This window comes from Triticum urartu, chromosome 6A (genome assembly GCF_056163025.1).
Source record: "Triticum urartu cultivar PI428250 chromosome 6A, HENAU_Tu73, whole genome shotgun sequence".
Taxonomy (NCBI): Eukaryota; Viridiplantae; Streptophyta; class Magnoliopsida; order Poales; family Poaceae; genus Triticum; species Triticum urartu.
The window spans coordinates 523,221,671-523,236,034 of record NC_141878.1 but is presented as its reverse complement, the minus strand read 5'-3'; the positions used below and the strand labels follow the sequence as shown (position 1 = coordinate 523,236,034).

Here is a 14,364-nt window from a genome sequence, read left to right as displayed (position 1 = left end):
CATAGAAGCAAGTGCGATAGTAACACATACATGAAGCATGTCTCATACATAAATACTGACACACAGCTGCGAATAGTCTGAAACTAACATAGATAATGAGTCATACATAGATAGATAAGCATATCACTGCGGGGGACGACGACGAGTCTGGGTCTTCCTCGGACGAGGACCGGAAGGCGATAAGCGCTGAGGCGGTGGACGAGGCTCGCGATAACCACGACCATAGTTAACCTCGTCTGTCACGGTCTATGTCTCCTGCGTCGGTGGTGGTGGTGGAGTGTGAAACACTGTCTGCGAGAAGCCATAAATGTTTGTAGCTTGGTCATCATCCTCGCGGTCGCCCTCAAAGTACGAAGCACCACCACTAAGGATCGGTGACTGCTCTGAATGCATGAACGGTTGCGAATGGTTGCCGCCTGCGGTAAAGTAAAATTGATACAAATGCATGAACGAAGCACCACCAGTAAGCATCAGTGACTGCTGAGAATGCAAGAACGATTACTACATTGTTCAAAAGAATGTAGTGAGTAGTCTTACCTAGATTCATCTGTTGATGCCAGGAAGAGCTCCCTAGCTGTGAAGGAGGTGGCTCATGCCAGGAAGAGCTCGCTGGCTGTGAAGGAGGTGGCTCATGCCAGGAAGAGCTCCCTGGCTGTGAAGGAGGTGGCTCATGCTAGGAAGAGCTCCCTGGCTGTGAAGGAGGTGGCTCATGCCAGGAAGATCTCCCTGGCTGTGAAGGATGAGGTTCTGCACGGTGCGCAGAGGGTCGTGGTTCTGAACGGTGCACAGAGGGTCGTGGTTCTGAATGCTGTACAGAGGGACGTGGCGGACGATGTGCTGGAGGAGGAAGTGCAACATCCGAAGTCCGTCTACACGTAACAGCTGCGTAAATACCGCGTAGCTTGTCATCAAGACGCCTCAACCATGAGACGCCCTCTCGCGGTGGGATAGTTTCTCCCCTTTGAAAGCGCCGCATTAAAGCGGAAACCTCCTCTCGCGCCTGTAGTGTCAAGTCACCCTGTACACAAAGAGTGAACCAATTATATCCTTGTTGTATGATAGACACCATGAATAGACAACCAAGCGAATATGTCCAGATTAACAAAAGACTTAACATATGAGAACCAAGGCATTTACCGCGTGGTGTCTGGTTCCCACAACAGAGGCAGTTGGGTACATATCGCTGGTGAGAGGGTCTTCGATCTGATCAGGAGCAGCTGATGGAACCAAGTAGATCCTCGTTGTATGCCGGTAACGCTGCAGATACAACCCGAACATTTCCCAGTTAAAGGGCCGAACCTCACCCCAGATATTTGTCGCAGCGGTAGTCCATTCGTCAACGTAAGGGGTAATGCTCTGAATCCAATAAGCCATGGACTTGTTTCCTCCTAGGCGACTGTCCCTGAGATTGACATGCGCGATACATGATTAGGTATATTATGAATGCAGAGCTGCCAACTAAAATAGTATTAGTACTTACTTGTGCACGTGGTCTGGCAAGTGTGGAATATCTGGAATCTCAGGCTGTTGATATAGACCGAACTGTCTCATCACCCTATGAAGAGACATCTCCTCAACCGTCACGTCGAACACCAACTTGGCCTTGGTCATCCAAAAGTGCCGATCTCTAGTGCACAATCCAGAAATCCCAACTGGGTACCTCGATGATATAGCCTGAGGCGAGTATGGCTCCCAAATAACTTGATCCTCGTGCAAACTATCAAACTGCGCCATGAAGGACGGGTAGCATCCCCTAACCTGAGTATGCGCAAATTGTCTCTGTGCATGACAACAAATAAGCATTAGTAATACTATTGAATGGCAAGAAATAATTGAATTAATTGTTACTTAATATAAAAGTACCTCTCGCCGTGTCCAAACAGATCCCATAGTAGGTAAGTCGCCGATAGCAGGCACATAAGTCCCAGCTAAGTCCTCCAAACCAAAAGGTTTATCAATGTAGACATAGGGTCGTCCAATAGGGAACCTCTCGTATGACCAAAGCTGCAACAATAATGGACATCCAACAAGACTAGATTTTCTAGACTTCAACAAGCAAGCTTTGCACAGGCCTCTGTACATAGTCGCTAACACAGCAGAACCAAAACTCCTCTGTAGAATATCCGTAGGGCAACGTGCTTCAGCTATCTCTCGTGCAATACCGATGAGTCGTGCATCGACAGTGGTCACGTGGTTCTCCGTAAACATTGTCTTGCCGAACAGCCAAAGAATATGTGCCTCTAGGGACCGGTCAATCTGTGCCTCCGACAACTAAACGTCGGGATGTCCTAACGAGACAATCTACATAGAAACGTAATAATTGTATGAACATCGGACAACTAAAAAACAACATTTGTTTAAGTGGTCGTGATGGTTACCTGAAACTGGCTCAACCATCTAAAAAGAGGTCCATGAGGATCGTTGTCTATAGCCCTAGCAGTCGGGACTGCAGCCAAAAAATGGGTCTGCATCGCTGCTTGCCACCCAGATTCTGCCTCTAAGGGACCTATGGCAGCACCGGCCAGAGGTAATCCCAACAAGTAAGACACATCCTGTAAAGTAGGCGCCATCTCTCCCCAAGGAAAGTGAAACGTATGTGTCTCTGGTCTCCATCTATCTACTAAGCAGGTAAGGAGTGACTTGTCGTAAGAGAAACGTTTCACTTGCCTCTTGTGTAACTGCAATGGTTCACCTGCCTCATCTAAGTCCGGACCATCAATCCACTCATCCAATGTACCCTCAACCAGCCGTGCCAAGGGTAGAAGTCCAGCCCAACTTAACCTACAAAATAAAGAGATTGTTAGCGGTTATGAAAAGTATGTCAAACATAGTAAGTCATTATATGGTCTCCATTATATGCACACATACCTATCAACCCATGAATCGTGTATCAGCCAGTTAGTCTTTGGGGTACGGGTGACCAACACGTCTAAGTTGTTGCCCGCTTCCGTAAGGGCGCCCCGGTGCTTTCTATCGATGTTACCATTAAGCAACGGATACGAAGACATATCTGCAATTCAAACAACAAATCTCAGGTGCAAATAAAACATAGTACGACATAGTACAAATTATAACATAGTCCTGACATATTACGAATTAAAACATAGTCCTGACATATTACATATTAAAACATAGTCCTGACATATTACAAATTAAAACATAGTCCTCACATATTACAAATTAAAACATAGTCCTGACATATTACATATTAAAACCCACTACGGCACATTATATAGCTTGTGAGTTATTTCTTCCTCATCCGCCCCTTCGGCCTCGACTGCCACGACCACGTCCGCCTCTTGCTCCTGTTGTCGCAGCCGTCGATGTGGAAGCACTCGTCAATGCGGAAGCACCATCTTTGTTTAGGTCGGGACAATATTTCATCCTATGCCCATAAGCCACGCATAACAAACATTGTCTGGTTGCTCCACCAGCTTCAGACTGGTCCATATCGTTCCGGATGCGACGGGCCTTTCGTCTGCCCCTACTTGTTCGCCGAAGGTCTGGATGCGGGATGTATACTCTCTCACCGTCGTTTACCTTGTTGAAATTGCCGACGACTCTAAACCCTGTCATCTCGCCTGTCCAGGTGTTGAGCACTGCCTCTTTTAAATAGTATGGGGACACGAAGGATATAGCATCCAACTGAATCTGGCCACAGGCAGCCAACACATGAGAGCAAGGTAGGTGCAACAACTTCGGTTTGTTGCATGTACACTCACACGTTGGATATAATTTTGTTCCAATTTTTACCTCGTGTGTCTTCACCTCATTTCCAGAACCAAAACCATCGGTAGGAAGCTGAACCTCATACCTCCTTTCTTGATTCCCTATGAGTCTGACACTGTGCTTCTTTGCTTTCTCTATCTTCTTTGCCATGTATTCCATGACACGGCTACAATAAGGTGTGTTCTGATTATCTTCAATATGCTTCTTTGCTAACTCGTGCCTTTCTCTGAAATATCTCAAAGTGCCATGGAATACAGCCTCCACAATAGCTGTGAGTGGCAATGCTCTATTCCCTCTCAGCACAAAGTTATACACCTCTGCAAGATTGGTTGTCATGTGGCCATACTAGCTCCATGTGTGTCATGCAGCAAAGACCAATTCATTGGAGGCTCTTTCTCTATCCACTCAGAAAAATTCTTTATTGCCCTTCCCTTCTTTCTCTTAGTATTAGGAGGGTCAATTGCTGGCAAGTCACAAAGACCAACTGGCTCCTCTAGCTCCGCGATGAGTGCTGCTAATTTAACCTGATCTTCTTCCATTTTCTTCCTTGCATGGACCTGCTTCTTAGTAAACTCATCTAGTTTTGACCAAATAAATTCATATTTCCGCTGCTGGCTCTGCTTGCATAATTTTTTGAACAAGTTCATCAACCGCTTGTTCTTGAACTGTGAGAAAAAATTAGCCCCAAGATGGCGCATGCACCACCGGCTCTGCAAGTCCCTCCAAGGTGTTGGTTCGTCATCTGCTGGATTACGAAGTGTCTTCACGGCCTTCAATATACCAGCATGTCTGTCATGAATGACACACACGTTTGGTCGGTCCTTCACGATGGCAATTTTCACTTGGCGGAAGAACCATACCCAGCTGAGAAAGTTCTCACCCTCCACAAATGCCATGGCAAGTGGGATGATTTGATTGTTCCCGTCCACACCAATAGCAGTCAGGATTTGCCCTCTATACTGACCGGTCAGGAATGTACCATCCACAAATATAACAGGAGGACAATGCCGGAAAGCTTCGATGCACATAGCAAAAGAGAAGAACACTCGTTTCAACACCTTGAAATCTGGTATACTCAGCAACCTCATGTGTTGTACGTTCACATAAGTGCCGGGATTCCTCTCCTTCAGTATGCCCAGGAGACGGACAACATTATCATATGAGTCGAAGAACGTCCCAAACCTTCCCTCCATAGCCTTCTGCTTAGCCCTCCAAGCCTTCCCATAAGGAATGACATAATTCCATCTGACCTTCACTGCTGTCTGGATGTGTTTTGCTTCCATATCTTTCTTCTCTACTATCTCAGTATACATGAGTTGCGCAATGAGACTTGAAGTCAGGTTCGGATGCTTGACCAGCAGGTTCGTCCTCACACAATTATGTGGGACGACAATGGTGACAACCCAGTGGATGTCATACTTCGGCACGTGCCTGTGCACCTTCCCAGGACAACCTGTTACAACACATTTCACGGTATAGTTTGTTGGACTTGATATGTGTGTCTTGAAAACCCTCTGCGTAGACATAGCCCACTTTATCACAGCATACTTCAATTTTTTCTTTGTATCAAACATAGCCCCTATTTGTACTTGGTTCAGATTATACTGCCATGGAGTCTCATGGCCATCGTTCACCGTAAGGCCGGTGGATATGTCCTGCTCCCATGCAGAAGGAATCGGTACCTCAACTTCATCCTCAGAATTTTCAGAATCCAGTTCCTCCACCAATCCGTCCTCGTCCTCTTCCTCCATCACCCTCTGCATTTCATCCCCTTCCTCATCTCCATCAGCAAAACCAGAACCAGCTAATATTATCGAATGGCTACTCTGCCCAGTATCAGGACCACAAACATTGTGTGGCACGTAGTCTGACTGTTTCTCGGGTTGGCTACCATCCACATCTTATGGTTGTGACCCGGATAAAACAATCTCGTTAGCCACTTCACTGCCTTGGCCGGGTTCATACCCCCTGTGGAGTTGTACGGTATTCTCCTCCTTCGGCACAGGTTGCACAAGTGCATATGGGTGGATTCTTCGGTCTCGGCAGCGTCTTAACAGGGACAACCAATGTTGGCTCCTATCTACCGGCATCAACTCCCACTTGACATTTTTACAAGATTTGGTCCACAATGCATGAATACTGACGGAACATACTTCAGGATCCAGCCCGAAACTAGTTGTCAACCAGTACTTCAATTGTCTAATGTCCAGTCTGTCCGGGTCTGCTAGTGTCATGATGCCATTTTTAAACTCGCTAAGATCAACCCCCAACTCATTATATCGAACATTACCAGCGCCGTAGTAAACATTTAGATTTACTGATTCAGACATTTTCACCTGTCAGACATTGTCATCTTCTCATTAATCACAACGAACTATGCGCTAAAATGCCTCCAAAAATATATTAACACTAAAATTCACAATATGACTTATATACACTAACTAAACTATATTAATCACAATATACACTAATATTATCCGCTACACGAACTATGCGCTAAAATGCCTCCAAAAATATATTAACACTAAAATTCACGATATACACTAATATTATCCGCTACACGAACTATGCGCTAAAATGCCTCCTAAATTAAATTTACACTGAAATTCACAACGAACACTAATATTATCCGCTACACGAACTATGCGCTAATATTTACATAATATTTGTGACGACGTGATTATACCTTCGAAGTGTGTGTCCGCTTCTTGCTTGCACCACCGGAGAACGATAACGCCGCCCCCGACGACCGGAGGTTCAACTCCGGTCAGCCCCCAACCTGCTCCTCCTCCTCACCACCTCCTCCTCCTCACCACCTCCTCCTCTGCAGCTGCTGCTACCCATCCTCCTCTCCACCATGGCTCCTCCTCCCCACCATGGCTACTCCTTCCCAAACACATCAAAAATTATCCCATAGCAAAAAATAACACCGTAGGCCGGTGGGGATTGCTATGATCTACCGATTCTGTGGGTTGGATTTGCAAATGTGTTGCAAATGGAGGAGATCGGCGCGGGGGGGAGTTCTACAGAGAAGAACTGAGAGAGAGAAAGGGAAACGAAGAACAGAGCACAGTGCAGGGGCGAACGGGTGCTTATCCGCACCTTTTCGGCCTAGACCTGGCCGAAAAGGTCTTCGGTCGAAGCCTGGCCGAAAAGGCCAGCTTCGGTCACCGGTGGGCCGAAAACGGCCCAGTTCGGCCGCCTAGCAGCCGAAGCTACTATTTTCGGCCGGGCCCCCGCCAACAGCGAGTTTTCGGCCCAAGCGCGGCCGAAAAGCCTACTTCGGCCATGGCCTGGCCGAAAACTCCCTTTTCGGCCCACTCCTGGCCGACGGGCTACTAGTTTTGCGTTTTTTTTATTCTACGCTATAGTTTTCGAAATTGCTACAAAAAACATGATAGTTTTGAAAAAAAATCCGCAGCACGCCGTCCTCGGCAGCTCCCGACGAGAGCTCCACAGCGGCCAGTAGCCGGCCGGCAACCACCCTTGCTGCGTCGAGGTGATCTTCGCCACCATGCCCGCAAGGTGTTCGGCATTTTGCCCACAAAGGTATGGACAGTGGAGACGAGTTTTTCTTCCATCACTTTCTTTGTTCATCGGACGATTCGTCGTCGGATGATGAAGATATTGTGGTGGCTGCACTGGTCGTTCACGACCACATTCAACGGCAGCTTCCTTGGTACAGGGGGTCACTCCCTGGCCGTGCTCCCAACCTGAACCACAACAGGGAGAGAGGGCACGCCCTGCTCTATGCCGATTACTTTGCCAACACCCCGCTCTTCAAGCCGGATAAATTCCGTCACCGTTTTTGAATGGCAAGGCATGTGTTCAATCGTATCCGAGAGGGAGTGGTTGTTCATGACCCATACTTCGAGTGCAAGACGGATGCCCTTGGCAAGCTTGGATTCTCCTCTTACCAGAAATGCACCGCGGCCATCCGCATGCTTGCATATGGAATTCCAGACGATCTGGTGGATGAGTATGTGCGTATGAGTGAGACAACATGTCTGATGTCAATGTACAAGTTTTGACAGGCTGTGATCGAGGTGTTTGGCCCAGAGTACTTGAGGCAGCCAACTGCCGCTGATACAGAGAGATTGTTGGCGACCAACGCAGCTAGAGGCTTTCCAAGCATGCTTGGCAGCATAGATTGTATGCACTGGGAGTGGAAGAACTGTCCATTTGCTTGGCAGGGCCAGTACAAAGGGCATGTCAAGGCGTGCACTGTCATATTAGAAGCGGTGGCATCACAGGATCTTTGGACATGGCATTCTTTCTTCGGCATGGCAGGTTCTCACAATGATATCAACGTGCTGCAGCATTCTCCAGTCTTCGCGAGGCTTGCAGAAGACCACTCCCCACCTGTCAACTTTGAGAATAACGACCACCATTACAACAAGGGATACTATCTAGCAGATGGTATATATCCTCAGTGGTCAACTTTTGTGAAGACAATCTCGAAACCCCAAGGTGAGAAGAGAAAGAGATTTGCCCAAATGCAAACGAGTGTTAGAAAGGATGTGGAACGTGCTTTTGGTGTGCTTCAATCTCGGTGGGGTATCGTTCAAAACCCTGCACTATCATGGGATGAAAGGAAGCTTTGGGAGGTGATAACTGCTTGTGTGATCATGCACAACATGATCGTCGAGGACGAGCGTGATGAGAGTATCTTCGACCAAGGATTTGACTATCAAGGTGAAAATATTGAGCCCCTGCACCAAGACCCGACCACATTTGAACAGTTTGCTCAATTCCATCGTGAGATGCGTGATTGGCACTCTCATTTGAATCTTCAAAATGACTTGGTTGAGCACGTGTGGGATCACATTGGCAACCAATAGATGTATTGGCCCATTTTATGTTTAGTCAAGACAATTTTGATTTGGTTGTAAAAATATTTTATTAAAGACAATTTCAATTGGGTTGTAAAACTATTTTAATTTTCAGACAAATATTTGGGTTGTAAACTAGTTTTGATGAAAATTTGGGCATTTTTGGCCATGACGGAGGATAGGGCAAAAGGATGCGTCCGCGCGGTGGGCGCACGGCCATCGCATCCCAGGACACGCCCGAACACGACCCCAAATCACTACCCAAACGGGCAGAATCCGGACAAAACGGACGTCCGTTTAGGGTCGCGCGGTGGAGTTGGCTTTACACGGCGGTGTCGTTAGGACCATGATGCCACTCGATGACATGCGAGCCGCATAGCATTTTTTTTCTGGAATGCAAGGCATACCTAGGATTTTTCTCCTATTACAATCTTAATGTGGATACAATTACCTACCAGCAAGCAGATTATTGGCTCTTGCCAACAAATGTTGCATCCATGGGCCATGGCGAATGTCAGCTTCGAAATGTCACAAGTGAACGGTGACACTACTTCTCCCGTTAGAAAATTCGTACCAGTTCCAGCTCGCTTGCACTATTTTTCTACTCCCTCCATTCCACAATGTAGTGCTTCCTCTATCCCCGTGCTTCAACTTTGACCGTAAATTTATCCCCGTGCTTCAACTTTGACCGTAAATTTAACTATCAAGACCGATTGCGGCGGGAGCAAAAATTATATCAGTGAATTCGTATTCGAAAGAAGTTTTTAATTATATATTTTTTTCTCCCGCCACAGTTGGTCTCGTTGGTTAAATTTATGGTCAAAGTTAGATCTCGAAAAGCGCGGACGCATTATATTTTGGAATGGAGGGAGTAAAGTGCAAAGCATAAACCTAGGATTCCTTTTCCTTGTGCGACGATACAGGCGTCAAGCATGCGCTCCGGAGGACCCGTGCCCATTGCGGCTCCTGACCGGCGCTGCCATGTGCCCATGCCGCTCGAGGCCTTGGGCTCTACAAAGTGCACGCCTATGCTACGGTCAGGAATCTGGTTCTGCTACTAGGCTGCAGGTTCCCAGGCCACGATTTCTGGCCGTCAATTCTTGACCGGGAACAGTCAACAAAAGCGAAGCCGCCTTCTAACCATTGGATTCTTCCGATTGCTGTCCGTCGGGTACTCGAGTGCCGTGGCTCACAGAAATGGTGGTGTTCTCGATGCTGTTCCCGCCAAAATAAGGAAATGGAGCAGGTTCATGCTGCATGGCGAGGAAGGATGATGTTGTATGCTTCTCATTGAGTGATTTGGCCGCCAGGCACACATGGCTCGTGCCCTACATTATGCCCACGCCCGTGAGCGCGCCCTACGTTCCAGATCGTGATGGCAACGTTTTGTTTCTCGGACAAATGATGGCAACGTATGGCCGGGACCGTCCGGGAATGACAACGAATGTGAAATTCAGATATGTCACGGCCAAACATCCTATACATGAGTTCGGAAAATGCCCGACGTACATGTCGAAGAAATCTTCGGATTCGGTTGATGCCGTGTCATTTTCTTGCCAAATTCACCCAACAGCCAGAAATCTCTGCATGCCAAGCCACAGACACGGCATGTGACCCAAATGAGCGCCGTGGGAAGGGAACTCACTCATGCCATGGCATGCTGCTAATCGACACGGCGACAGGGTAACCCGTCGGCATGTGCGGCACGCGAGGTTTCACTCGAATAGTCCTGATCACCACCGCCGACACCATTATATTCATGGCACGCCGCGGCCCGGCTGTTTGTTTAGCTTAGCACGGGGAGGGACGGGGGCCATCGCCAGCGCGCCGCGGTTGTTCAGCTAGCACGCGACGGGACGGACAGCCATCGGCAGGCCTCGCCGGCCATTGATTCCGGCTTTCTCCACCGGCGCTACGGCACACAGACGCAGACACACGGAGGCGTCATAAAGACAGCGAGATACACGCGCACATACGTACGCCCCGGTTGCTCCGCCCACACGGAAGCGGTGGTGGGTGTGCTGTGGGTGGCATGCAACGTGCGCGTGTCAGCGGCCACAGTGCTCCGCCACCGCATGCAGATACGCGTGACGGTGAGGCGGGGCGCCCATGAAGCCCGCACTGTGCTTTGAATCTCTGTGCTGGGATGTGATGTCCCCCGCTCCTCCTCCGCGTCCTCTGGGCGCGGCTGCGGTGTGGACTTGTGGTCGTCTGGGAATGGAATGGACGGTCGGTCTGGTTCCTCTTTTCTTTTGCGCCTCCTGCCTTTCGCTTTTACTACCACCTTTGTTCGTTTTTCGGTCGGTGGCTTTCTGTTTCTGAAGTTGGTTGGCGGCTGGTTGGAAATCTATTTTCAGCTGATGATTGCGCGCGCTTCGCTTCGCTTGGATACGGATTTTTTCTTCTTCCTGGATTTGATGTATGTTTTCACTTCGTCGGATGGCAACGGACGGAGTAGCCTTTTCTTCCTACTGTACGTGTTTTGCAATGGTAGTATATATCTGAATAAAATACGTACACAGAACAAACGTAGAGTTGAGGTAAAGTATGGCGCCCGAAGTGTACAATGATCCTGACTTTAATGACACCCTTCCGCGGTAGGATTGTCTCCAAGGATGGCGCCTTGAATGCTAGCCTGTACAGGTTTTAGGCGGGAAATGAGCCACACTTCTTTTCGAATTTGGATTTGAAATTCCAGAACTCGTGGGGAGAATTGGGACCACGGTGACCTTGTTAGACACACCTTGTACTCCATCCGTCTAGATGCATAGGCATCTAGTAAAAAACTGCATCACAACCTCAACCTAGATACGTGGTGATTGGATGGAGGATAATAAACCGAAAATCCATTAGAGCATGGTTAATAATACAACCAACTATCGGCTATAAGGAGTTGTCTTGTCATCTAGAACCAACCTAATAGCCGGCTTGTACAATAGTAATTTTTAAGTGTGTACTCCCTCCGTCCGGTGAAGAGTGTATATCTAGACATTTTAAGACAAATTATGAACTTGAGTAAAAAATGCATTAAAAAGGTGCAAACCACCATCTCTCTTCTCTTTAATTACCCAACCCCCAATGAGCTAAGTGCCTATAGAAATTAAGAAGACCATGTGTAGATTGCTATTGGTCTTGATTACTGTATGATGAGAGAAAAGTACTTTTTCATACTTTAAAGTGCATTGAAAAGATAGAAGTACACTTTTTGTGGACAAATTTTGAAGCTACATGTATACTCTTCACCCGACGGAGGGAGTACTATTTTATTCACAGTTGGCCCATCTCGCAATCTCACAAAACATCTTGGGTCTCGTGCTGCAGCTGGCTACTAATTTACAACCCGCTTCTCTTCTTTCTCCTCCAACTAAATAAGGATATAATATTTTAGGCCTTATAGCCTGCTTATGTACATGCTCTTGCAATGATGACTCCTATGCACCCTTTCGATATATGCGCTATGCACCTGAACAAAGGGAGTACGGTTTAGATTTCACATTTATTTTCTTTTTTCAAAAGGGAGGATGACCCTGGCTTCTACATAAGGGCGATGCATACAATTGATGGAGACTTCAACCCACGAAGGGTAACGGTTGCGCGAGTCCACACAGGGCTCCACCCAAGGGTAACGGTTGCGCGAGTCCACACAGGGCTCCACCCACGAAGGGTCCACTAAGAAGCAACCACCCACAAAGGGTCCATGAAGAAGCAACCTTGTCTATCCCACCATGGCCATCCCCACGAAGGACTTGCCTCACTAGCGGTAGATCTTCACGAAGTAGGCGATCTCCTTGCCCTTACAAACTCCTTGGTTCAACTCCACAATCTTGTCGGAGGCTCCCAAGTGACACCTAGCCAATCTAGGAGACACCACTCTCCAAGAAGTAACAAATGGTGTGTAGGTAATGAACTCCTTGCTCTTGTGCTTCAAATGATAGTCTCCCCAACACTCAACTCTCTCTCATAGGATTTGGATTTGGTGGAAAGAAGATTTGAGTGGAAAGCAACTTGGGAAGGCTAGAGATCAAGATTCATATGGTAGGAATGGAATGTCTTGATCTCAACACATGAGTAGGTGGTTCTCTCTCAGAACATATGAGTAGGAATGGTATGTGTGTTCTGATGGCTCTCTCTCTTAATGAGAAGGAGGTGGAGGGGTATATATAGCCTCCACACAAAATCCAATCGTTACACAGTTTTACAATCTCGGTGGGACCGAATAAATAAACTCGGTCTGACCGAAGTAGTAAACCTAGTGACCGTTAGGAATTTCGGTGGGACTGACATGCAACTCGGTAGAACCGATTCGGTTAGGGTTTGGGCATAACGTAATCTCGGTGAGACCGATTACACAAACTCGGTGAGACCGAATTTGGTAATTAGCTAACCAGAGAGTTGGTCAGGCAAACTCGGTGGGACCGATTTGCTCTTTCGGTGAGACCGAGTGGAACTCGGTGAGACCGAAAAGTTACAAAGGGGAAACACTGAGTTTACATTGCAATCTCTGTGGGACCGATTCGCTCTTTCGGTGGGACCGAAAAGTTACGAAAGGGAAACAGAGAGTTTACAACCCCATCTCGGTGAGACCGAGATCCTTATCGGTAGGACCGAATTGCTAGGGTTTGGCAGTGGCTAATGACAAGTGAAACTCGGTGGCGCCGGATAGGAAGAATCAGTAGGACCGAGTTTGGCTTAGAGTTTAGGTCATATGTGGATATGGGAAAGTAGTTGAGGATTTTGGAGCATATCATTAAGCACATGAAGCAAGAGGCTCATTAAGCAACACCTCATCCCTCCTTAATAGTATTGGCTTTTCCTAAAGACTCAATGTGATCTTGGATCACTAAAATATAAAATGAAGAGTCTTGAGCTTTTGAGCTTGAGCCAATCCTTTGTCCTTAGCATTTTGAGGGTTCCACTTTCATATCCGTGCCATGCCAATCATTGAGCTTTCCTGAAATAATTATCTTGGAATAGTATTAGCTCAATGAGCTATATGTTGTTATGAATTACCAAAACCACCTAGGGATAGTTGCACTTTCAATCTCCCCCTTTTTGGTAATTGATGACAACATATAGATCAAAGCTTCGACAAATGATAATAAGCATGAATTATATCGTCGCTTTGAGAAGTATGTGATAAGTAAGAGCTCCCCCTAAATTTGTGCATATTTAAAATTTGCTTTGGACTGCAAATGCACAAAGAGTTAGAATCATGGGTTACTCTTCCATGTCACATATATCTTGGTGGAGCGCTCAGAATGATAAGAATGAAATACATGCGCTCATCACCAAGAATAGTGAATGATCACATAAGATAGGATAAGACAATGGCATTAAGCAAGCATTAAGTGTAGCTTATGATCAAACACATGATCATCAATGTCTCACAAATAATGATGTAGTATCAAGCACTCAAAAGCAGAAAAAGTTCGAAAAACCACCAAATAAAGTAAGAGAGAAAAGCAACACTCTCTCTCTCGAAGCCTATGATCTATACATCTTCTCCCCCTTTGGCAACAAGTTACCAAAAAGTTCCTAGAAAATGCATAGCACTAGATCGACGCTCAGGCTTGATCTTCAGGTGGTGGTGGAGTCCGGATCACTCCAAGGACGAAGGCTTCTGTAGATGCTGAAGTAGTCGCTGGAGTTGGAGCTGAAGTAGATGCTGGAGCTGAGGCTGTAGCTGGTGCTGAAGTAGTGGCTCTAGTGTCAGCAACTGGCACGACAGACGACCTCGGGCCTCGTGGCACTCTAGAAAAAGCATGAGTCGTGGTCCTGCCTCTCCTCTCATTCATGTCCTCCT

At 47.1% G+C, this 14,364-nt stretch overlaps 1 protein-coding gene across 1 annotated transcript; it reads right to left on the bottom strand.

Annotated features, from left to right (window-relative positions):
* Positions 1–246: 246 nt before the first annotated feature.
* LOC147966054 (uncharacterized) lies at positions 247–2,208 on the bottom strand. The gene is made up of 6 exons (XM_087530704.1): positions 1,864–2,208; positions 1,481–1,779; positions 1,138–1,402; positions 881–1,018; positions 597–837; positions 247–416 (listed from the first exon to the last, which is right to left on the bottom strand). The coding sequence occupies exons 1-6, from the start codon at positions 2,206–2,208 to the stop codon at positions 247–249; spliced, it is 1,458 nt and encodes a 485-aa protein (XP_087386830.1).
* Between the last annotated feature and the right edge of the window lie 12,156 nt (positions 2,209–14,364).